Consider the following 25,779-nt stretch of genomic DNA (forward strand, 5'->3'; position numbering starts at 1 on the left):
CTGTTGCCCATTTCAGCAGGTGAGAAGCATTATGGTACAGCTGCTCTGAAATTCCTCTATGAATCCTCAAGGCTTCTAAATTAGTTAAGTGAAAATTTCTTAGCCCAATTCAGATAGTCAAAAACTTATCTAATAGACAAGAAAATATGTTGGACAACTCACACCGCTTGCACTTTACTTACAGCCTGGAACTCCACATATATCAAAATATTGTTTTAAAATATTCTTTAACAGAATTTCTGATAATTTCAAATGAGAGGTATACATGTTTAGCTACATGCTAGATACCTTATATGCCTAGCAGACAATTCAGTGTATCTCCAGTGGGATGATTTATCATAAAGAAAGTCACCAAAAGTTGTAAGCAGTCTGGATTCGTGTTTATTGAAGCCAGTAATTAGAGACATCTTCTTTTCCAGCACTAGAAAGCAAGGTTCCACATGACTGCATACTGCATCTGGTAGAGCCACACCCCTGGACTAAGGCTGGTGGGGGAATAATCTGCAGTCCTAATTTTAAGTTAAAAACACCAATAAACCTAGTATAGAGACAACAGTGAACTTTTACTTACAGCATCAACATTGTTAAGGTCATGATGTACAGAGCAGTCACTTTCAACTTTGTTTAACTAATAAAACACATCTTCAGTTTCAATACTGGTTTAAAAATGCCAATCCCCAAAAAAAAAGTGCAAACAAAATTAAATAATTCTAGCAGCATACCCGTTGCATTTTTAGGAAAGACCAATTCATGGCCTTTATCATGGCCATATCTTCAAGGTTGGGCTTCTTTCTTTGATTTTTCCATTTTAAAGACAAACAGCAGATGTAACCACTACAATGTACATAAATAGTCATAAAATTATCTTTAACAGTCTACCATACAAGTGTATTTTGCAAATGAAATGAATTTTACTTTAAAAAGTAAAGGCTGTTTATTGTTTGGCCTTTGGTTCCAATGCACGAAAATCCCAAAATAACAAAAAAATATGCTCCCTCCTCCCACCCCCCCTAAAAAGAACCCTGCAGCTCCCCAAAGTTGGTAGACTTTGGCAACCACTGAGCACATGACACTATACATCAGTTTCTTCTGATCCTAGGAGTATCCACTTGTTATGAGAAACTAAAGTGATCTCCAAGAAACCTTCCTTCACAAGACAGGTGTCTTAGCATTTCTTCGGTTTTAGTATTTTATATTGACACAAAAAGTGCTTATCAGTTTAAATGATAAAAAATAAACAAAAAGTAAAGTTTTGCATTAAAATTTAAAATCACACTGTATCCCTCTTAGGCATGTGCCATTCGAAGAATTCTTTCTTATTTCTGAGGTCACTCATTTTGTGCCCCCTGCCCCTGCCAGCTGCTATGGAGGGATTAAGTGACCCCATCATTTGTGTGGCCACAAGCTGTTTGGCATCGATTGGTCAGTATACCACAACCATCATTCCAAGTCAGTATACTGTCATTACCTGGAAAATCTGGTAACTGGAAGCCATTAATACATTAAAAAGAAAAAAACAATTAAAAAGGGGGGGAAAAAGTGTATTTTCAACAATAAGACTGGCACAAGAAACACATTTTTATGTTTGTCAGAAAGGCAAGTAAATACTCAGCTTTCTCCTTAACAGTGTTCAGACCTTTACAGAAAAGCAACTCAAGACAGTCTTTAGAGTCTTGTTATGTAACATATGATATTAAGTTATGCCCAGTATGGTTAGTGGTCTGTCAAATCCGGTATGTAACAGTAATGACATTAGGGAAGTTATGCTTAGACACAGTACAACAAACATTCATATAAAAAAAGTAAATTCCACATAAGTGAACTGTAGTTTTTCCCTTGATTTGACAACAAATGTTTTATACATTAAATTAATGGTAGTGTTTGCATTTCAATGTTCTGTGTCATGTATAAAATTAAACGTGCCACTTTAAATCCATAGAAGTCACTTCCAGGATGATGGTGTGACATGACAACGTGCATGAATTTGCCCTAAATGGAGACACCTGAAACACTTATTTCTGTAAGAAAAAAATGCTAGTTTATGAAAAACATAAAACAAGAGAAATTTCCATTTTCAATATAAAACATTCACACTTATTTGTCCATCTGATAGCACTGATCAGACCAGGGAGCTAGGGCAAAACCCTTTTGCATCAGTGGAACTCCACCAAGGTTTCCAATGACCATAAGGCAGGGACTGGTGTAAGCCAATTAATTGGAGTGTATTTACATTAAAAACCTCCTTCAAACTTTCTGTAGCACACTGCATTATGATAAAATGAGAGGTTGGTCAACCATTCTCTACTAGTAGGCCAGCCTGTGGTAGTTAAAAAAAAAAAAAATTTTTTTAAACAAAGCAGAAGCTATTTAGAAAACACAATTCAAAGTAAATTAATTTTGTAACTGCTTACTTTAAACACACCCCACAGTGACTGCCCCACGACGCACACACGTGGAGCCCAACACCTCCCATGAGGACATGGCCTGGGCTAAGCACGTGAGTTCTGGGCAGCTGCCATCTTCCCCACACCCATACCGGCTCCACATGACTCAGGCATCCCCACACTTAACACATCTTTCATAAGTTAAAGATGCATTCAGAACAAGTCCAATTCCCATTTTGCTTAGTGTTTAGTTTGGAAACGCTTCTGATTTTAAGTCTTAAAAATGATTATTCGACTTCTACTGAACACACAGTATTTACTAACACTGCTCATCTCCTCCTCCTCCACTTCCTGTAACATTCAGCTTCCCTACCAACACTTCTCTCATTCCTCCTTTCAGTCTTTCTCTTTCCTGGACTTTCTGCTACTTAATCTGCTTCCCAAGAACAAGTGAATCTGTTAACATGCAACTGGTCAGACTAGCCACCATCTGATCGATGACTTCCTGGTCTCATTGGCTCCACCCTGAAAGTAAGTGGGCCCTCTTTCTCTCCATCTACCTTCCCCTCCCCAAGAAGCCCAGCTGCACTTGCTGCCCATGAAAGAGCCACATGCCTGAGAGTCCAAGGGTTATCCTTCACAAAGGGGTCTGACACATAACCTTCCTAAAGGTGCATTTCACACTCGGACAAGCCAATGAAGTTTTGTGTTTTGTTTTTTTTTTTTAAGTTCATCTCCCCTGCCCCAAAAAAACTGATAGCATGTGCCATATCAGAAAAATCCTGGTCTTAGAGCAGATCAATATAGTTATTTGGTCATTTTACATATGCACTTTTTAAGGAGGATCAGGCTTCATTTTCTGTTGAAGAGTTTGTTACCATGCAGTCTGGTTTTCGAGTCATTCTATCCAGTTCTTCCTGAACATTTGTCAACACAGTCTTTTGTCCTTTAAAGAAAAAAGAAAAAGCAGCAGTGATGAGAGCAGAAAAAATTTTTTTTAAAGGAACATTTAAAATTATACAGATTTCTATAATCATTTTTGGTGATAATAACTCCAATAAGAATGAGGAAAGTCTTTTTTCATTGTAATGGTTATAAGGAGACAGACTCTAATAATTCAGCCCTTCTTAATTCCAAATGCCACCGGTCTGGGCTCCCCAACTACATTACTGCCCCCTGCCTGGGGATGCCTTTGTGCCAAACACAAAAGCCTTTCTGAAAACCCTCTCACCCCTATGCACTCTCATCACCATCTTCCTAGAGGAAGTGTCTGAGTTTCTGGCATGCAGCAAACGACTTTCTGTGCCTCAGACAGAACAGGTATTTATGTTTTGTTACTAATTACAACTGACTCACATGGATATCCTGGAAACACCATATTTCAATAAGAACATAAGACTAAGGTTGGCCATTTCGATACAGCACAAAGTTGGTGCACATATTTTTTGTTGTTGAACACTGACTGGGGCCTAGAAGTGACCCCTATTTCCTCCCAGGGAATACCAGTTTATAGCCTGGCCCACCAGGTCAGACAGACTCTGAGTGTCCAAGAACTCCAGAGCACCTGAAGGCACAGGCTGATCTGAGGATGGAGTGATTTCTTGAGGGTTTCCTTTGATTGGAAAACACCAATTAAGGAAAATACTATATTAATATTCCTTATAGCCAATGGAAAATTAAAACCCTTTGGAAATGGCCTCAAGCTTTCTGGGAAAATTTTTAATTCCCAAGGAACCTGGTTCTTTTGTTTCAGAGACCTCCAAGACATAGACTTTGCCCTACGTGCCCATACGGAAGAACAGACGGGTGGGCTGTCACAGAGATTTCTATGTGTGACAAGGGTGGGGAGCTTCATGGAGGGGAAAATGACGACCCTCCAGTGAGACAGTGAGGGTTCACAGGCAGCTGATGGCAAGACCGGAGGCAGGAGTGTGAGCAAAATCCTTATAAAGCAACACAGAAAATTAAAGACTAAATGAAATGTCAATGGTACACTCTAGACCATGACTTCCAACGGACAGAACTTCTACACCCGGGCCATGTACTGGGTTGACCAAAAAGTTTGTTATGTAAGATGTTACAGAAAAACCCGAACGAACTTTTTGGCCAGCCCAATATTTAGGATCTACCTCAACTCACCCAACAGTCAGTTCTTGAGAACCTGAATATACATAAATCCCACCTTAAATGTACCAAGAAACACACATGGTAATAAGGTAATCCTACTGTAAAGTATACTGCTCAGTATAAGGTGGAAATCTATTCAGAACATCAAGGGGTCTGCAGGTCACTGAAAACAGACACTCCTGTCCACCACCCCACCTTCCAGCACTCCTCAATCACAAGGGTCCTAAGTCTTTGGGGGCCCTTCAGTACCTGACTTCTTGGCTGTGCCCTGCACCCCACCAGCACCAGGACTTCCAGGAGAGCCTGTTTTTTTACTCAACAGACTATTGAAGAAGCTGGCCAACACCCCTTCACTTGCTGCATTATCTAAGGAAACATTAAGAAAAAAAGCATCACACAAACTGAATGACTCAATTGAACAGCAACAAACTATTTTTCAGCTTGGAATAATCCATTTGTGGTTATGACCTTCCTAGGATACTGAGCAGATTCATTCACTATGATGCCTTATACATTGCCACTGCTAAGGCTGATTATATGTTAGCATAATTAATAAATGGAAACCTGTTTAGATTTCCCACCTGTTCAGAGGCGTAATAGATAACGTGCGCTCCACATCATCTCCCTGTTCATGAGGCAGTGTTTTTCAAAGTTTTATAAGCCCGTAACATTCCAAAGCTGCTGTGAAAAGCTCTCATTTAGGGTAGAAAAGTCATCGAACATGCAAGAATTAAATATAATTTGAGGGTTTTACTGCAGCCAACATCTTGGGGTATTATTAAGTCACTGGGGTAAGGGCTACTTAAACTAGTAAGTAACTGAGCTTGACAAAACAAGTGACAATTCATAAATGGTAATAATATAAACCTAATAAGCAACAAAACCGAGAACTCAAAATAAACATTTTAAAGTGACTTCTTATGCTGTATTCTTCTCTGAATATAGAGAGGCCTAACCTAAGGTTAGGCCTAAGGTCTTAAACGAAGCCAGGTGCAAGGGCCACCAATTCCAACAAAGGAACAAGCCTTGGTCTCTGCCAACCATGAACTCCCTCTCTCTCAGCAAGAGGAAGTGGAAAGCAGTCCTTCTTGGGAAAGAAAACAGCTCAGCTGCCTTGAGTCTCCATCTTCCAAACCCAGCTATTCAACCCCTAAAGTAGGAATGAGGCCTAGGACTAAACCACTCTCCAAAGAGACAGGATACATACTTTTGATGTTTGGGTCCGGCTTCTTTACTGACGTGCCTGGGGAGGCACTAGGCACGCTGGCTGGCCCTCCCCGGCCCTGGGTTCTTGGAGAGCCAGAGGGTCCTCTTGCAGGGGATTCCTAAGTCCAAAACCAGCCCAAGTCACATACAGGCATAAAAATAACAGAAAATACATATTCCAAAAATGAAGACATGCTTCTGCAGGGTATTTTTCAGTCTAGGGAGAAGGGTGGCAGGAATGGGAGTTTGCACCCAGCTCAGTCCCTTTTTTAGATCCCAATTTCTCCTGAGAGAAGAGATACCAAGATAACAAAACGTGTTCACTCTAATTCCCAGACCTGTATTGCTTCATCAGACGTTTTCTGAGTTCCTACCATGTTCCTGGCCCTGGGCTTTTCGGGGGACCAAATTCCCTCTAAATATACAAAAGCTCACACAAATGTAAACTCTCAAAAATAATGGTATAGTTTGAAGACGTGACATTGGACCTTGACCCTCTGTTTAGTTTAAGGTACTCACGGAGGCTCTCGTGGGTGTGGCTGGCTGCTTGGCAAGGAGTGACTGCAAAGAGAGGGACACACCAACCATTAACCAAGGCCTGCAGAGTGCACTGAAGGTCTGGAGAAACACTTCCAAGTATTCCACTAGAGGGCATCATTAACAACAACCAAGTCAGAGGTTCTACACTATAAATGCAAAATATTTAAATTGAGCAATTTGGTAGACGGTGAACAAAAAATACTCCCAGTAACCAGTTTTGAAGCTAAAGAAGCAAGGAGAGCACAAAAGGGAGGAAAAGTTGGCAAAAAAACCATCAACGCCCCCTGCTGACCTGCCTGCATCATCAGGCAAACCCGTGATGTGTCTAACAACTCTCTCAGTGAAACAGAAGGTGGGACTGGGTCTGCATTCTGAACTGTCAGCTTGGGTTTACATCCTCACCTACAAAATGTGTATATCAGCTCACCTGCCTTCACGCACAGGGCTGTGTGGGGCTATGTGAACTAACGGAAGTGAGGTCAGGGCGTTTGGTAAACTGTCAACATGGGAAATACTATGCCAGAAAATCTACATTTGCAGACAGAACAGGTACTTAATAAGATACTAAGCCTATCACTGTAGGAGAATCTGCAAGGCAGGAAGGGGATCCTCTGAGGGGCCCCCTACCCTGTACCAATCCTAGAAATGGGAGAGAACAAGAACTGGTAGCAACCCCTTTGTCCTGTAAGCTCTTTGTGATACCCCCGCCTCTTGCCAGGGAGCTGGTTTCATTCCTGAGAAGGCCTCTGCTCTGGCCTCACTGGTCTTCTTACCTGTTGCTTCATTAGGAACACCTGCTCATCCTCCGCTGCCAACTCTTTGTCATGGACCAGCTGTGAAATGAAGTGACACACTCATTCGTGGTCATAGACCAAGAACACCCCCAACTACTTGTCAAAATTTATGCTGAAAGGAGAATCTTGTGCTCATGTCTCAACATGGGTTTGGGGAGTCCCTGCGGAGACTGCAGAGGTCGTCTTTCTAGCCTGGCAAAGACCCTGTTCCAAGACCAGCCTTGGCATATGGCCAAATGACATTTTTAAGTCTGGCAGGTACTAAACAATACCTCCCAGATCTGGGTCTGCAGGTGATCACAGGAGCAAGTGGGACCTACTAACAGTAATCCAGAGGCAGCAGTGGCAGTCTATCACTCATGCTGTGCCACCCAGAGCCAATTACATAACACGACTTCATCTAAAGACTTTTTTTAAAAGGCCCTTGGATTATTTTTTTTTACCCCCCCCCCAAATGGTTCAGTGTGTAAGACTTGTATCTTTATACGTTTCTTTTCCCATGAAAAAAACCTACAACTATTTCTTTTTTTTTTTTTTTGGCGGGGGGACCGCGCTGCACAGCTTGTGGGATCGTAGTTCCCCGACCAGGGATCTAACCCAGTCCCTCAGCAGTGAAAGTGCAGAGTCCCAACCACTGGGCCGCTGGGGAATTCCCCACCTGCAACTCTTAAAGTGATTGATTTGATTTGGGTACCTTTCTCACAGGAGGTTTCACAATAAAGTCTTCATATGCATCTTCTGGCTTCACAGTTGTGAAATTTTCATGTAAAATAGCTATTTTCTTTTCATTGTCCCAGCCTGCAGGTCTAAAGGCAAAGACACAGAGACTGACTTGATTTTCCTCGGACTGCCTTATGGAATACTCAGCACACTCCAAGTTAAGAGAGGACTCCCGGCTGACATCCTTTCCCACAAGTTCTGGTCTGCAGTTGATGGGCCGGCTTGTAGCTTTTGGCAGACAAGCCAATATTCACTGCAAGTGTAGTCCATCAGCTCAACCTCACAGGTCCTGCTCCGTACTGAGTTCATGAGGCCCAAGGCCTAAGGAGCCAAAGCGAGAGCTTACTGACTATACATGCTGACCCACAGGAAGTGTTCAGAGCTTTTCCGCAACTCTGCCGAGAAGAACAAGCACACAATGGGGCCCTGTCTGACAGAGTGGAGAATACAGAGCAACACATAGGACAGAGCTCAGGACAGGGCTGTTTCTCCGGGCTTTGATATGAAGACATCCCTGTGAGCTGTTTCTCTGAGAACTCTTCTTTCTGACAACAGTTTTCTTATGGATTGGTTAATTTTACTGATGTGTGAATATGTACCCTGGAGCCAAGGGGAGCAGCAGGACCTGCACTATCCTGGGCCTCAAACAAGAGGGACACAAGGAGTTCTTGAGGATCCTATGTGGGTGCTGCCCAGCTTGACATCACAGGGCAGGATGGCACCCAGGTTCCATTAAGTTAAGCTGCAGCCTAGGGTAAGGAACAATTGTAAAATGCCCTATATGACATACTTTTATCTAGAAGCTCTAAAAGATGGCAACTGATTGTTCCCACAGGCTTCTCATTCTCCATCCAACTCCTGCTCCACAGCTCTATAACTGAGAAGGTGCTTAGCCAGGGCTCTCCACCCCAATGGCTCTGACAACTTCACCGGCTCCCCAGCAGGCAACTACCAACAGGACCAAAGGTGCAAAGGGAGAGAGCATGACAAAGATACTGCCATGACCCGTGTCACCTTCAGAAGCTCTGAGCTTCTTCTCCACTCCGGACCAGCCCTGAACATATCCAGTCTCCCTGATCCTCCTCCTCAGGATCACAAGTGATTTGGGTACTGACTACTCCAAAAGCATACCACTCACTGAGAGCTTGTGGCTTTGGTGCTGGCCTGACTGCTCTAGACAATGATTCTCTAAAATCAGTCTAAGTCTCTATGTCTGCTGTCTGGGAAGAGCCCAAGCGAGGCTCTCCCTAAATGTTGAGGAGGCAGCCTATTCGGTCCCGAGAGCTCTCGGCTTTCACACCTTCAGTCTTCTCCCAGACTCTCCCACCCTTCCACTCCTTCTGGTCTGCCTGGCACGCACCGCTCACCCTCCCAGCATCACTCCTCTGCTCTCCCTGCCACACTGCCTCTACTACCCCAGTACTGCCCTACCCCTCCTCAGCTGTGTGTGTCCCTTAAAGTGCCATGTGCAGGGACCATATTTCATTCATTTCTGCCCTCAGCATAGAAGCTGGTCTCTGAGGAAGTGCTCAGTATTTGCTGAACGAACTGTAATTCTTTCTTAAGAGGATATCTAAGCCTAAAAACATGATACTAGCACAAGTCCTCTCAGAGACCACACCTTCAACATTTACTTATGCACACACAACACCCACCATTCTCCACTGAGAGAATGACACAAATTAGGACTAACAGGTATCCAAGTCTCTGCTCAGGACAATTAGCCCCAGTGGCTCCTCAAATGTGAAACGCCAGAAACACAACAGGCATTCAGTATAGCCAAAGCCCAAGCTGATGGGGCACAGGGGAGGGCACAGGCAGTCATCCCTGCCAATGGATGCCAATAAACCAGATGCTTCAACAGAAAACGTTCAGGATCCTCAAAGCGCCAATTCCCTATACTGCAACTCCCTCACTCAGCCGGTATTCTACCAGAGTTGACAGTAAGTGGCAAAAATGTTTTAGCAACTTGCTCTCAATGAAGAAAGGCAGCACCCCTAACCTCACTCCACCCAGTTCCCTCAGACTGGAAGCAGAATGGCAAGTAATCTGGAAAAGAGCAGAGATGGAAAGGTGGGTGTATATATCCCCTATGAGGTCCAACTCAAAGCACTTTGCCCCAAAGTAGTAGAAAGCTGGCTGTATAAGAGAGAGACAGAGCCATCTTACTTGGAAGGATAAAATGTAAAGAGCAAATAAATGTACCAGGAAGAGAAGCATTTGAAAGCATCACCTATAAAGAACTCACATAAAAACTGCTTCCTTTTCCACAACTAAGGCAGGCGTGGTAAAGTGGAAACCATATGTTTTATGAACAATGTACTTATACAACAAGTCGAGGTTTTTCTCTTCCTTCACTGATGTGTAAATCAAGGCCGCTCCATCTAATCAATCTGCTTAAGGAAAACCAATTCACTGCAAGAGGAGACAAAAGCAAATACATACAAGCACAATCCTCAAAGTACTAGTCACAGGATACTCAGTTTTTGATCAACATACGATTAATAGAAAGCGTTAAAATTTTAAGAACTCAAAAGGTAACAGTAGCAGAAGAAGCAGGTCAAAAGCATAAAGCATGTTGATAATAGCGGGCCACGTAGTTCATTTTTGAGCATGTAAACTGTTGTCTTCTGACCCATCAGGTTGCATCCCGAGCAGTCAACTTAATGGTTCTGAGGGTAGCCCAGGAAAACCCTCAGCATATCCAAGGTACACAGATTCTTTCCTAGACAGATGCCCAAATGTGATCAAATTGGTCATTAAGCATACAAGAGTTGGGTACCTACATGTTACTGGCACCCTCCACTGAGCTGGACAATCTTAAGAGCCCAAAGGAAGTAGTGGAACCCACCCTTACCCTCCCCCACCCAGGATGTGGGATGATGGCACCAACTGCTTTTAGATTTTTACAGAAACAAGACTCAGAAGTCTGCTGACAGAGCATCTCTCTCATGGACAGCACAAAACATAAACATAAACGAAACCCTGTAGCAGCCAAAACACTACCATGTTGGGTAATTAACCTTTTCTATAAAAAAAGTAAAGTTTAAAAAGATTTCCAAGATATAAAAATAATTTGCAATAAAATTGTCACATATCAGCTGTCTTCTTAATACAAAAGACTATCAAATGTACACCATTAAAAATAAGAAGTGGGCTTCCCTGGTGGCGCAGTGGTTGAGAATCCGCCTGCCGATGCAGGAGACACGGGTTCGTGCCCTGGTCCGGGAAGATCCCACATGCCGTGGAGCAACTAAGCCCGTGAGCCATGGCCGCTGGGCCTGCGCGTCCGGAGCCTGTGCTCCGCAACGGGAGAGGCCACAACAGTGAGAGGCCCGCGTACCGCAAAAAAAAAAAAAAAAAAAAAAAAAAAAAAAAAAAAAAATAATAAGAAGTAATCAAAAATAGGCACAAATTATTAAGTCTCAAATTCCAACACAGTAAACTTTTAGAAAGTAAAATGATGTTATACCATGGGTCCCCAACGGCAGGTCCACAGACTGGTATTGGTCCTTGGCCTGTTAGGAAACGGGCCGCAAAGCAGGAGGTGAGCAGTGTGCAAGCAAGTGAAGCTTCATCTGCCGCTCCCCATCGCTCGCAGTGCTGCCTGAACCCTCCCCTGCCCCCTGTGGTCCGTGCAAAAACTGTCTTCCATGAAACCCGTCCCTCGTGCCCAAAAGGTTGGGGACCGTGGATGTATACAATCTCACCCTGGCAAAAGACTATTCTGGATTCAATAAGTACTTTATCTCTTTGAAGATGCCCCATTTGGAGGAAGCCTGGATTAGCACACACAGAGGGGAGCCTGTGCCCCTGGGCCCCAACACAGCGCCCCAAGGATACACTGGAGGCAGAACCTCCGTAGGTGTGACTGGATGAAGTCAAAGTGCTCGTCCCTGTAATCATGCTCCTTCTCCAGGACACTCACCGCATCACACTGCAGGTAAGATAGAAAGAGAAAGGAGTCATCTTTTTGCCTCTCTGCCTGCTAAGGATGGGAACACTGTCTTTGTCAGTAATAAAGTATCACAGCTTCAAAGAAGGCCGCCATGGGACTTCCCTGGTGGTGCAGTGGTTAAGACTCCACACTCCCAATGCAGGGGGCCCGGGTTCAATCCCTGGTCAGGGAAATAGACTGTACATCCATGCTGCAACTAAGAGTTCGCATGCCACAACTAAGGAGCCCACCAACCACAACTAAGATCCAGTGCAACCAAAAGAAATTAATTAATTAATTAAAAAAAAAAGAAGGCAGCCACAGCCCAAAGTCCAAGCGTTAATTAAATAAATAGATAAGAGTGAAAAGCAACTGCAGATTCTTCTTTCATCCTGGGCCTTGGTTTCCACATCTATAAAGCAGGGATATGACAGCCTTGATCACCTCACAGTTGCTCTAAGAATCAAACAAGGTCACATCAGGAAACAGGCCCACTGGACATGGCTGTGCACTGCACACTCCACAGGGCTCCATTCTCACAGAATATGATGTGAATGGCACATGCTGCATTGGGCAACCTAGTGGCTCTGACTAGGATCAAAGAACTTTTGAAACCCCTCATTTTTTTGTTTGCTCTTTATTGGATTTTTTTTCTTAATTTTTTCTTTATTTATTTACTTGCTGCACTGCCAAACCCAGCCAAGCGTACAATTCCCTGGCACACACCTTTGTGCACACCACCAACACTGGGATCCCCAGGTTATGAGTCAGCACGTTGTCACCAAGAGGCAGGGCAACATTTTCTTCATCAGGACCTGAGGTCAGAGGCCCTCTTCTCTGTGGGGAACCTTGACAACCTTCCTCCGGCTCAACATAGTCTTGAAAATCTTTCACAACTACAGGTGAAAAAGAAGTAAGAAAATTACACACACACACACACACATACACACACAATAAAAAATGCACATGCTAGCTTTAGAAAACTGAAGCAGGTAGTAATAAGCACAAAACATAAAGAGTTGTGACAAACTTCCTAACTGCATCTGACTTAACTGCAATATTAGGGATTTAGGGGTGGTGATACAAATTCCCAATTCTGACATTTTCAGTCAGTCTGAGAAGTATAACTTCAGAGCAGTAAAGATATTCCCCTGGTCATCTTTAATTGCATCTAACTCTTAACAATTAAACAGGTTTTTAAAAACTCCTAAGGCTTCAATAGTTCCTACTATGAAAAACAAAACACTTTTTTGGGGGCCATGCTGCAAGGCTTGCAGGATCTTAGTCCCGCTACCAGGAATTGAACCCAGGCCATGGCAGTGAAAGAGCCAAGTCCTAACCACTGGACCACCACTTTTCCTATATATTTTACATTTTCAAAATATTAGGACAGCTGAACTGTGTTACTTCAACAGACGCGACCACTAGAATAGGTTACAACTTATAAAACTCCTCAGAGTTCTCATTAGAACCACCTGAATTACCAAGAACATGCTGTTTCCATACAGCTGAGGTGTGTCCGTGCTAAAGAGCGAGGCTGGACTTGCCAGCACCATCTGCATCTCATCATCATCCTCACTCTTGTGGACTCAGTTTCATCTTTAGGAGATCCTGAGTCACACGTCACGGACCTGTTCCTGCCTAACACAAGAAGGGGTGAGTGATACAACATCTACTTCTTGGCACTATTTTGGCCATGCGTGCAACCCCACAGGAGGGCCTTCAAGCTGAGAGTGGTCCATGGTCTTGGTTAAGGCAAGTGAACACAAAGTCCACAGACCTGCACCTTTTCCTGGGTGCTTCAAGGTTACATGTCAGGCCAGAGAACAAGGACATGATGATTAAAGCTACTTCGAGTCGGCAGCTCTACTCTTCTACACACAGCATGACTAAAGGACCAAAAGGACTTTTACTCTCATCCACAACATGCTGAGAAAACACAGACAACTAGATTAAAGAGAATCTAGAGAAAAGTGCATGTACTCTTCTTCACCCACAGAACAGGTTTCGAGTATTTCAAAACAGTGAGTCCTAATTTACAAAGACTTTAGATTATTGTTATATAAGCTTCTGGAATTATCTGGGAGCACAATGTCTTTCATATAATACTGGGAAAAAACCACTGCCTAAACAGTAAAGCACAGATATAACATTTCATCTCTACAACTTCTCTTTAATTAAGCTCATTCATATAATTTCCTTGCCAATATAAATAATCTACTCATGGGACATCCCTGGCAGTCCAGTGGTTAAGACTCCACGCTTCCAATGCAGGGGGCGCGGGTTCAATCCCTGGTCGGGGAACTAGGATCCTGCATGCCGCATGGCCAAAAACAAACAAACAAAACACAAAAATAGGGCTTCCCTGGTGGCGCAGTGGTTGAGAGTCCGCCTGACGATGCAGGGAACACGGGTTCGTGCCCCGGTCTGGGAAGATCCCACATGCCGTGGAGCGGCTGGGCCTGTGAGCCATGGCCGCTGAGCCTGCACGTCCAGAGCCTGTGCTCCGCAATGGGAGAGGCCACAACAGTGAGAGGCCTGCGTACCGCAAAAAAAAACAAAAACAAAACAAAACAAAAAACCACACAAAAACAATCTACTCAAGAGATTTTTTTTTTTCTTCTTACCATCAGTGCAGTTTATTTCTTCAGATTCAATAAATGAATACTCAAGAGATCTTTACTGGGCTTCCCTGGTGGCGCAGTGGTTGAGAATCTGCCTGCCAATGCAGGGGACACAGGTTCGATCCCTGGTCTGGGAAGATCCCACATGCCGCGGAGCAACTAAGCCCGTGCGCCACAGCTACTGAGCCTGCGCGTCTGGAGCCTGTGCTCCGCAACAAGAGAGGCCGCGACAGTGAGAGGCCCGCGCACCGCGATGAAGAGTGGCCCCTGCTTGCCGCAACTAGAGAAAAGCCCTTGCACAGAAACGAAGACCCAACACAGCCAAAAATAAATAAATAAATAAATTTATTATTTTTTTTTTTTTAAAAAAAGAGATCTTTACTGCATTGCATTTTGGACAAAAACAGAGAAGGGTTTTCTGATGATTGTTGAAGGCTCTTAAAAAATCAAAGGCTCCCACATTTTCTTTTTTTTTTTGAAATCTGCTTTACGGAGCCAAGATTGACACACAACAAACTGCGCATGTTTACAATGTAAATGATTTTTTTTTGGGGGGGGGGCATGCCTCACGGCTTGCAGGATCTTAGCTCTCCAACACGGGATTGAATCCAGGCCATGGCAGTGAGAACCTCGAATCCTAACCACTAGGCCTCCAGGGAACTCCCTAAATTTGGTATTTTTGACATAGGAATACACCCATGAGTCAGTACCACAATCAAGACAGTGCATTTATCTATCATCCCCAGAAGTTTCCTTGTACCTTTTGGTAATCTATCTTCCCCACCTCTCCTCAACACCATCCCTAACCCCACTGATCTGCTTTTTTTTTTCAATACAGATTAGTTTACATTTTCTAGAGTTATAAATGTAATTTATATGTATATAATTACATTTACATATATAATTACATTTATAATATAAATATAATTGAGAATATGTACTCTTTTTAGCCTTCCCACATTTTCTCTTTAAAAGCATTTTAACAAATCTTCAAGTCAATGAAAAATACAATGGCATAACTGTCTGGGTATCTATCTATAATTGTCCAAGGCAATATCTATAATTGCCCAAGGTCACGTGAGACACTCAACCAGGCTTCCAATACAGTGAGCATGGCAGAGCCTGGAACAGGTTATAGGTAAGCTAAGTGACTGTGGGAAGGAAGGCAGGGGTGGGGCAGCTCCAACAGTCTGCTCCACGAACCTCCACTACCCAGCATGCTGTATAAACTCTGCTGTATTCTACATAGGCCATGATATGAAAATGGTTGGGAAACCCTGGGCTAGGCTATTCATTCTCTGAAGGAATGACTTAATTACGGCTATCCAAAAACAGTAGGAAATGCACATGTGTTTTTAATAACTCAGCATTTTAGAAAATAAGTTGGAAGGCAGAGCAAATATTCATAACGGAGGTGGTGAAAAGGAATGATAAAAACACAGTGAGGACTGTGTAATTTGGATAATAAAATGTGCATTTCCCTTAGGGTACACACATACCACAGTATTAGCAGTTTCTCTCTAGGTGGTGGGATGGCCAGTATTTCACAGCAGGGGCCATCAGCCCACCAGGGGCTCCCCTTTAGCATCAGATGGGAGTGGCTATAGGAAGGAGACTGCAGAGCGCCACCTCTTTCTCTTCTTTTTCCTCCTACCTCATTGATCACCCGTTGGTTCCACAGTTCTGAGAAGACCCAAGAGACTGTACCTAATCTTTTTCCTCTACTTGATAAGCAAGTGAAGCCCCAGATACAAAGCAGGAAAGACAAGACTAACCTACACACAAGCACCACCTTCTGGCAGCTTTAGGGGTTGCTCTGCCCGCCCCCTCAGACAAACCCTGCAGCCAAGCAGCTGCCACAGATTCAGGGCCATTGAGGAACCTAATCCGGAAAGAGACTGGCTGGCCATGGGGCAGCTTTCCAAACTCAGCAGATTGGAGACTGGTGTTGGATCAGAAAGCAGGTTGGGTGGCAGCCCTTTGCTCATTCAATACAATACCTAGCGTCCAATTAATCTGGAAAGTGGGAGTCCTCTAAGCAAGAGGATGGCCAACCACTTTATTAAAATGTAACATAAAACTAGCACTAACAAAGGCACTCCTTCAACGGGTAACAGAAAGGCGTGAGTACCATTCCAAACACCTCAGAGGAAAGGTGGTGAACACAAGAGAGGCTCTCAGAAGGTTAACTAGAGTCATGAGGCATGTATGTGGTTCCAGCAATCGCTAGCTGCCCTCCAGTGTCCTCTCCTCTTCCTCCTTACAAGCAAACCAAGCACTGATACTTAGAACACACGGCCACACAGACTACATTTCCTTAGGAAATGTCTCCTTAGGAAAACAGCAGGCACACACCCTTCAGCCCTTCTTTGCTTTTTCCTCCATCCTGCTGCCTGCAACACAGATGTGAAGGCTGGAGCTCTGGTTGCCAAGAGGAAGAGAACCACACCCTAAAGATGACAAAGCAGTAAGCACAAAGGAGCCAGGGTCCTTGACTTGTCTTCCTCAAGATGCTTTCCAGGCCTGAACTACCTCTGGATTTCATTCACAGGAGAGAGAAATAAAACCCAGTCTTGTTTAGGCCATGGTTATTTTGGGTTTGTGTCACATGCAGCTCAATCTAATCCAAAGCAACACAGACATCAATGACTAAGACCACAAAATAAATTCAGTGTGTCATGGGAGCACAAGCTCCCAGGAGTGGACACCTTGTCTGCTGTAAGTATCCCCAATGCCTTGAACAGACCTGGCACCAGGCAGACAGTCTCCCTATCTGGGAAAGAAAAATATCCTTGGTTCAATCTCTTCCTTTTTTTCTGTTTTAACAAATCTTTACAAGGTTATAACTCTAAGAAAACAGGTTCAGAAACTGAAATCTCCTGTGCATTAACCCACTAGTCTGGGTACGATGGTAAATGCACAGTGAAAGGAGAACAGCTCTTCAGGCTCTGAACTATTCTCAGAAGTTGTCTTTAGGGTCTCTATTTCAGGGGAAAAATAGGCTTTATCTAGAAAGGTCAGTGTTTGAGGACAGATGCGCTGAGCTGCATAACAATCACTGCAGCACACATGGGTGTCCCAGGAAACACACATGCACACAGCAAACTAAAGAATTACATGTTAAACTCCCTGTTTTAGCTAATGTAGTCAGGAGCAAGTGAAGTTATGACAGGAAGACACATAGCAAGAAATCTGATTTGTAAAGCACATCAAAATTCCTGAACCCTTCTGCCAGTAAGTTTGAAGATCCTGTGTGCCATGCTCCAGAAGCCCTCATTAATTCACTAAAGGGAATGATGTCATCCCGTGGAAATAAGCCAGGCTAAGCCAAGACTGCCCTGGCCAAGACAGCACTGCTGCTGCCACAGCTCCAGCCCCTGCCCCTCCCATTTCCCTGGCAAGTGAACAAAAGCTGATGTAACTGCACAGAAGCAACGCAAAGGAAAAACAAGCTTCTGAACCACATTAAGGAAAAACGAAACAAAACAAAAAGAACTTCCTTTAAAGTTCTCTGTTCTCAAAAGGGCTTGGATGCCCTGAGTCTTAAAATATCCTTTCATTTTAATGAAAAAAAAAATTTCTTATTTCTAACTAAAATCATATTTGCTGGATCTCCAAAGGAACTAAGGTAGGAACTGAAAGATTTATCTTTTATGGGTCTTCCTTTAAACTTGTCAAAAAGAGGGTCCACAGGACCTCAATGGAATCCCAGGGAAATGGACTCAAGCTGCAGAGATCCCAGTAAATCTCTATACCCACTGATACTAACTCAGCAGACCACGAGTTAACAGAACAGCAAAAAGACTCACAGAACTGATCATATAACCCTTATAACCCATTATAACCCTTATTATAAAAGAGAACCAATGAAAATAATAAAGAATACTGATTTATTTTCTTCAACTGTGACAGCTAAGATAAAGACTGCTTTGAAGACTTTCTGACTACTGAATCTACAAAAACAAATCTGAAATAAATGGTGCAAACAAAACACACACACTCTGTAAGGGAAGCTTTGCAGCCTCCTGACACTGTGAAAAGGAAGGTGGCTGGAACCATCCAAAGAGACGACGAGTGAATTTTCCAGTTAAGAAAATCCTGTTTTACTTACACTTTTGTTCCAGCTCCCTCATTTCTTCTGGTGGAATTTTCATTTTATCAATGTGCTCACGTAAAACACTAGCCCATTTCTGTAGAGATTCCATCATAGTCCAAGGCCTAGACATGTCTGCAACAAAAATCACCAGGGTCTCCGGCAAGAATTCAGCAGAAACTGCAAATTTCAGCAGGCCTTTGTGATACAAGTCTCCATCCAGAATCCACACATTGCAGCGTGTGTGATCTAAGAAAAGAAGTGAAGCTAAGTTACTGACAATTACCATCAGCACAGCTTGAAGAGCCACATAAGGAAGAACTTAAAAGTGACAGCCACAGAATTCCACACAAAACAGAGACAGAAATCCTAACCAGAAAAGGGTCCAAGTGCTCAGTGGACAGCAACTCTTCATCAAGGTGCCTTGTGAACTGTCTAAACTATAAAATTTTTTAACAACCATAATATACTGTGTCCACATCCAAAAAGATTCCAGCAATGTCTGAGGAGTAAAGAGTGAAGGACATTTTAGCTTTCAATAAGAATCAAAAGACACTAATAAAAGCTATAAATGTTCCCTGGATGACTGTGCCATAGTCTAAATAATCCATTCTTCTAAGATATCAGCAATCTGTGAGGCAGCAAGCTGTGCTGAAGAGCCTGTGGTTAAACAAGCTCTTCTTGTGTCAGTCACACTAAACAGTGTGCTTACCTACCACAAAGGGTGCCAAAGAGACAGGACCTTTGTATTTAAATGCCAAGATAAACTCATTACTTATATAAACTGAGATATGAATTACGGGGTGCCTGATAATATTAAGGAATTACACTTATTTTTGATATAATATGATTATGTTTTTTAAAATCCTAATCTTTTAGACATACATATGGAAGTAGTTACAGATAAAAAGATATAATGTCTGAAATTTGCTTTAATAATCCAATGTGGAGTGAAAAGAGAAGAGGGTGAGAGTACAGCTGAAATAAAATTGACCAATAACTTGTAACCTGAAGGCAAGTGATAGATATACTGGGGTTCATCAAAACAGTCTATGCTTTTATGTAGTTTTGTTTTCCACAGTAAAGTTAAAAACATATACAGACAAATGTGCAAGTGCTGACATTTAATGAAGCATGTGATTCTAAAATTATATCTGGATGATCAAACTGTAGAAGATAGTTCTCCAAATTAATAATATACTTTTTTAAAAATTTCAGACATATTTTTGAGAATTTTTTTTTAATAAAAGCACCATGAGGGAGAAATCCTACTATCAAAAATATCATTTCATTAACTTCTTCCCCAATAAATTGCAACTTACTCTTTAAAAACCTGTCTTCTGTTAGCTACCTTTTTTGGGGTATAATCAATTCACTAACATGCTGTGAAAAATTTTATATTCATGACTTTATTTCAACAGTACAACAAAGGTATCTACATCTAGCTATACTTTAAAAACTCTAATGCATTTCAGATAGCGGTTTTGACTTGGATTCTACGAATGCCTTCAAAAATACTGCACTGTTGGGACTTCCATGTCAGTCCAGTGGTTAAGACTCTGTGCTCCCAACGCAGGGGACACGGGTTCGATCTCTGGTTGGGGAACTAAGCTCCCGCATGCTGCACGTGGCCAAAACACAAGCAAACAAACTGCACTGTACCTGAAGTCTACAGATTTTAATGTCTACCCCTCACCAGACATGGTTCTTTTTCTTAGCCTTTCTTCCCACTGCCCATGACATATAACTCAACCATGTGCATAGAGATTACACAGACCACATGTGGCATTAAATGGATGCCCTCAACCCTTAAGGCAGAGGTCCTTTGACATGCCATGTCCTACCACAAAACAAGGACAAGCCAGAACCTATTTTCTCTACCTGGGTGACTGCCTGCAAAATATATATTTATAACCTAGTCACACCACACAATAAAAAATACTGGGGCTAAAAGATGTTTAATTCACCACAGGCAAGGGCAACTCTTTCATCAAAGAGGAACTTACAAGTAGGCAGCTTAAAAAAATCCCATAAATGCAGAGATCAAAGTTTTTAAGGCAACCTTAAGGAATCTGAAATAAAAATTAACATGTATTTTAATTCAAAGGTAAGTGAATATAGTTACTTTGATGCTTAGCATGAAATATGTTTATGCCCCTTTGAAACAAGCAGCTATAGCAATGTCAGAGTATCTACACCATGTTTCATATGCTTTCAAAAGGGTACTAGACCTGCCACCTGTCTCAAGCACTCAGCTACACTTGACACATGCCACCTCTCATTCTGTCAACCTAAAATTGCAAATGAGGTGCAGAGTGGTTAAGTCAGTCACAACCAGTGACTACCGGAGTGGATTCTGAACCAGTTCTGCTTGGCTCCAAAGCCCAAGTTCTTTCCACAATAATCATCAAAGACAGGAAGCAAAACACTCAGACAAATGAGGCCCCCTAGCCCAGCTCAGTGACCTGAGTCCCAACCCTACCTACACAAACTCCGGTGGGCCTAGGTGGGCACTGGAAAGCCTCTGCTCTCCTTACACAAGGAGAGCCCTTAGCACCAGGTCTACCTCCTAGCTTTCTTTCACATCCTTCAGAGAATGTTCAGTATGGCAAAGGAAGCCAGGGAAGAAGGAGCAGGAATAAAATCTTGGGGTTCTAAGATGACTACTAAGTTAAGATTAAAGGGTTTTTCCCCCTCTATTTAAATGATTCTTGGAGCTCGAAGAATTAAGGTACAAGGAAGGACCTGGGTTCAGCTTCTTCATTTTAGCAATAAGGAAATGGGGGACCAGAGGTGGTGGGATTTGCCCCCTTATATAATCACCCCTACATCATGGTCTTTACTGTATAAATGGGTAAACACAATTTTAAGAAAGTAATTTAATGAAGATATTTCATCCTTAGATTACACGGTAACTTTTCTACAAATAAAAAAACGTAGGCATTAATAATTATTTATTTTAGAGCCATTCAAGTCCTAACACGAAGCCTAAAAGTTTACAAAGGAGGTATTACTGACTAGTGGTAACCAAAAACCATTATTCCAATCCAACTCACAATCGTACTTATCACAATTTTAAATGACATCTAATCCTTATAATAGAGCTTACCATGCACTTTTTTTTTTTACCATGCACTTTTAACCATCCCAATTACCCAGAAGGTAGAAAACGATTATTATCCACATTCTAGACGTGAGAAATTAAGAGAACATTATTACCTCTGAGCCTCTATTCTCTCCACTGGGGGAAAAAAACAAAACAAAACAAAATCCACAAGCAATCAGCATTTCTACACTGTCACAAAAAGACTCAAAACTCTCTTGTGAATATCTGTTAAGCTTTTATACTCTGAACCACATCAATTTCAGGTTCTCCACTAAAACCAGGCAGAGTAACAATGGTGCCCAGATCAGTCTGCCAAGTGTTTCTCTCACAGAAAAGTCCAAAGCACTTAAAAACTTCTTAGTTTCTTTCTTTTTTAAAATAAATTTTATCGGGCTTCCCTGATGGCGCAGTGGTTAAGAATCTGCCTGCTGATGCAGGGGACATGGGTTTGTGCCCCGGTCCGGGAAGATCCCACATGCCGCGGAGCGGCTAGGCCCGTGAGCCACAACTACTGAGCCTGAGCGTCCGGAGCCTGTGCTCCGCAACGCGAGAGGCCACAGCAGTGAGAGGCCCCCGCGTACCGCAAAAAAATAAAAAAATAAACAAACAAATAAAATAAATTTTATCTATCTATCTATCTATCTATGGCCGTGTTGGGTCTTCGTTGTTGCACGCGGGCTTTCTTTAGTTGTGGCGAGCAGGCAGCTGCTCTTCGTTGTGGTGCACTGGCTTCTCATTGCGGCGGCTTCTCCTGTTGTGGAGCACAGGCTCTAGGCGCGCAGGCTCAGTGGTTGTGGCACACGGGCTTAGCTGCTCCGGGGCATGTGGGAGCTTCCCGGACCAGGGCTCGAACCCATGTCCCCTGAGTTGGCAGGTGGATTCTTAACCACTGAGCCACCAGGGAAGTCCAAAAACTTATCAGTTTCTTACTTTTATGTGCATTTGAAACTTTACCCTCAGTCTCTCCTTTTAAGTAAGGGCTACCCAAGAACAGCAGGTAACAGGCCCATTCCCCATTTTGCTAACATACTCTATTAAGAAAAATACGTAAGGTCCTACAAAGAGATACACTTCATCTATTCCCCTGTGGCTAATTCTTAGACCTAAAGAGAAAATTGAGAATGCCTGGGCATGTTGCAGGGGTAGCAACTGAGGAGTCAGAGACTTGCATGGATCAATGCTTCACTCACCATCTCGGTCCTCGTCGTGGACACTGAGGTAGAGATACTCTAGGCCTCTTCCTTTTTTGCCATGCTCAGCTCCCTGAAGTTTAGTCATGAGCGTTGTTTTACCAGAACCATCTTCACCTATAAGTGATGCACGTAAGAAGACAAAGCGTACCGCTTATTCTAGGCAAGGATGGGGAGTCTGGACATTCACACAAGGAACTTTCATGTAGAGCTTGCTATTGAGGTCTCACCTGTATTCATAAACAAAGCAGGACCTGCTGTAAGAGTGGTCAGGGTGGGGAGAGGTGATAAAGGCGGCAATTTCCAAGATCTAAAATGACAATCTACCGCAGTTATCCTTACCTCACAAGGAAAGGAAAAAGGCAGGTCCGCAGGCCCTACCTATAATTTATGACACACATCTCGAAAAGTGAAAGTAAAAGTTGGGGCTAGTTTCTCACAAAATAAACTTTTACCACAAGGAAAGCAAGAAATCTTCAGAATATAATTAACCTTAAAGCCTAGGGACTCTGAACTAAAAAGTCTGATCCTGCCTCATAATCATAAAGAATGAAGCTGTTATTCACCTTCGATTTTAATACATTTCTTTCGTAAGCACCCTGAAGGCTAGGAAACTGATAAAAATAATTACAGACCTAAGCAAAACTCTTAAGCACTATCTTAGTAATTACCAAGCGCCTCCTCATCCCCCTCCAGCCAGCTAATAACTCTCCCTCCCCCCAAAAGAAACCTTAAACATCAGAAAGAGCCACCAACAAAAAACACTACTAAGCACCCCTGGGATTTAGTAATATGGAATTACAGAACATGAGAACTGAAAGGCATCCCACAGGTCAAAGTCCTCCTTTCCACCCCCAATGCCACTACCTTAACTCAGGCCCTCCACATCCCATCTGGATATGGTGAGCACTCAGCCTGACTTCAGTACCTGCTCATTTTGAGCCACCTGCCACTCTGCTGCCAGCAACCCCTTTCTAAACACAGATCTGGTGCCCCTGATCCCCCAATTCGTGAAGACCTCTAAGGGTCTTCTGTTACCTGCTGCAGTGGTCATCAACTAAAGACCAGCCACTCCCCTCAAAAACAGTGGGAAAACCACCCTCACAGTGATTCCCATGAGAATCAGAGGATGGAGGTATAATAAAAGGCCCTTGAGAATCGGGGGCCTTCAGGAAAAAGCATCGACTCTTCAGCCTTCCACCATCTGCCTCGAACTTACCTCATCAGACACCTTCCACAAGGAGGCTGTGGTAGCTTCCAACCCCCTGCCCCCCTCGCCTTGTCACCTCTGTGTTCCTGCAAACACTAACCCTCTGGGCCCCTGCACGTTAACACCTACCCTTCAAAACACCTAACTCCAAACAGCATCAAGCCATATGATGTGCCCCAAATCATCCGTCTATGCCCAACATGGTGTAGTGCAATCACCAACACATCTATCTGTGTCTCACTAAACTGAGATTCTTGTGTTATGTCTGAGGGATGTCTGTCCCAGTGCCCAACCGACAGTAAACGACCCACTCAACAAATGGGTCTGCTGTATGAGTGAACCCAGCCAAACTCCCTTACTTGTATGAGGAAAGGAGACCAGAGACGCTGAGGGACCTAACCCAGGTAACCCAGAAGTAAAAGCTAAAATAATGTAGATAAAGTCCCTGGGGAGGAATCCAAGGCCTGCTGTCCTTTGCAGAGCCCCTCCCACCATGCACCGCTCATCAAGATAGAGAAATGGCTCCTGTGGGATCTCCCCACAGCCCGACGACCCCCAGTCACCTCGTTCGCCCGCCTCCTCCATGAACCTCATCTACTCCCTCCCTTCTCTACGCCCGCAGTTCGGTGAACTTCGAAACTATGAGCGCAGGAAGTCAGGGACATTTAAAGCAAAGCTGATGTTGCGGCCAAAAGACTAAGGAATGTGCCGACGAGCCCCTGCCAGCATCCCTGGGCTCTCGAAAAGGGGCAACGTCCTGACCTCGGCCGTGATGGACTTGGCCACTCATAGGCTGTCCAGCCAGGGTCTCCAGGCCCTCCCGGGCAGGCGGCAAGAGAGAGGGAAGGTTGGCACCAGTGAGAGGGCGCCCGCCTCGCCCACCCCAGCTCCCCGGGCAACGCCCCGCCACCGGCGCTCACCGAAAACCAGGATGTTCTTGCCGGACGGCAGCTTGGACCTGGAGCGGGTGGACACCTCGCTCAGGATCGAGGACCTGTGGGGACAATGGCACAGCGGTCGGCCCCGGGGCCAGCCTGAACCTGACCGGCCCGCGACGGCCCGTTAGTCTGTCCGACGGTCCGGCCCGGCCGCGCCCTCCCCGGCCCGGCCAGCCCAGCCCGGCCGCGTCGCGGTCTCACCATAGGCTCTGGCCCTCCTCCTCCTCAGTGGTCAGGTCGCCGGCGGCGGCCACCGCGGGCCCGTTAGGGCCCAGCAGCAGCTTCTTCTCCACCCCCACCGGCGCCATCTTGCCAACTGCAGCCACAAAGAGGGCCCTCCCCCGGGCCCGCCGAGGACCCGCGAGGACCCCGCCGGCCCGCCCGCGCCTGCCGCGCCCCCAGCCGCCCGCCCCGCAGGGCCCGCGCCACCCGCCGCGCTCCGCCGGGCTTGCGATGTTCGCGGGTTCCCGCAGGGTCGTGAGGCCAACGCGGAGGCGGGAGGTGGGCAGCGGTCAGGCGGCCGGCGGGGCAGCCCTACTCGGGGAGGCGGCGGCGCGAGCGGGAGCCACCCAGGTGGAGGGCGCGCTAGCGGCCTCTGCCGGGCGAGGGGCTCAAAGACACCCGTTCCCGGTCCTCCGTCAGCTGGCTGCTCCGTCTGGGGCCGAGGCACCCGACAGACTGAAGCGGAAAACTGAGGCCTTGGAATGAGATCAGTACAGGATATCTCACTTAATCTTGTCTAACTCTTTTACGGGTGAGGAACCTGAAGCTCAGAAATCTTGACAAACCTAAGGACCCAATGCTTTCTGGTTATCTTCTGATAGCATCCCGGTACTTACAATTTTACCAATCTTAATCTATTCTATCATGAATTTCGCTTAATTCTAATCGAACCACGATTTGAAAGACC

At 44.3% G+C, this 25,779-nt stretch overlaps 1 protein-coding gene and 1 pseudogene across 1 annotated transcript; both read right to left on the bottom strand.

Annotated features, from left to right (window-relative positions):
* Positions 1-358: 358 nt before the first annotated feature.
* On the bottom strand, positions 359-25,250 carry DYNC1LI2 (dynein cytoplasmic 1 light intermediate chain 2). Its single transcript, XM_059045990.2, has 13 exons — positions 25,071-25,250; positions 24,852-24,925; positions 22,722-22,838; positions 18,444-18,674; positions 12,435-12,604; positions 11,615-11,708; positions 10,020-10,155; positions 7,746-7,857; positions 7,031-7,090; positions 6,237-6,278; positions 5,719-5,836; positions 4,761-4,877; positions 359-3,330 (listed from the first exon to the last, which is right to left on the bottom strand). Exons 1-13 carry the CDS (start codon positions 25,175-25,177, stop codon positions 3,230-3,232), a joined length of 1,479 nt encoding a protein of 492 aa, XP_058901973.1. The 5' UTR covers positions 25,178-25,250; the 3' UTR covers positions 359-3,229.
* Positions 8,564-9,360, bottom strand: LOC136793061 (uncharacterized; annotated as a pseudogene).
* Positions 25,251-25,779: the final 529 nt, after the last annotated feature.

Source organism: Kogia breviceps, chromosome 18, assembly GCF_026419965.1.
Source record: "Kogia breviceps isolate mKogBre1 chromosome 18, mKogBre1 haplotype 1, whole genome shotgun sequence".
NCBI classification, from domain to species: domain Eukaryota; kingdom Metazoa; phylum Chordata; class Mammalia; order Artiodactyla; family Physeteridae; genus Kogia; species Kogia breviceps.

Bases quoted from the DNA above. Each gene is read 5' to 3' on its own strand.
- DYNC1LI2 (XM_059045990.2), bottom strand. From the start codon at position 25,177: ATGGCGCCGGTGGGGGTGGAGAAGAAGCTGCTGCTGGGCCCTAACGGG. The intron at 10,156-11,614 runs GTATCCTTGGGG...CAGATTGATTAG, and splicing joins ACGGAGGTTCTGCCTCCAGT to ATGGAGCGGCCTTGATTTAC. The intron at 7,091-7,745 runs GTACCCAAATCA...TTCATTTCACAG, and splicing joins TGAAACCTCCTGTGAGAAAG to CTGGTCCATGACAAAGAGTT.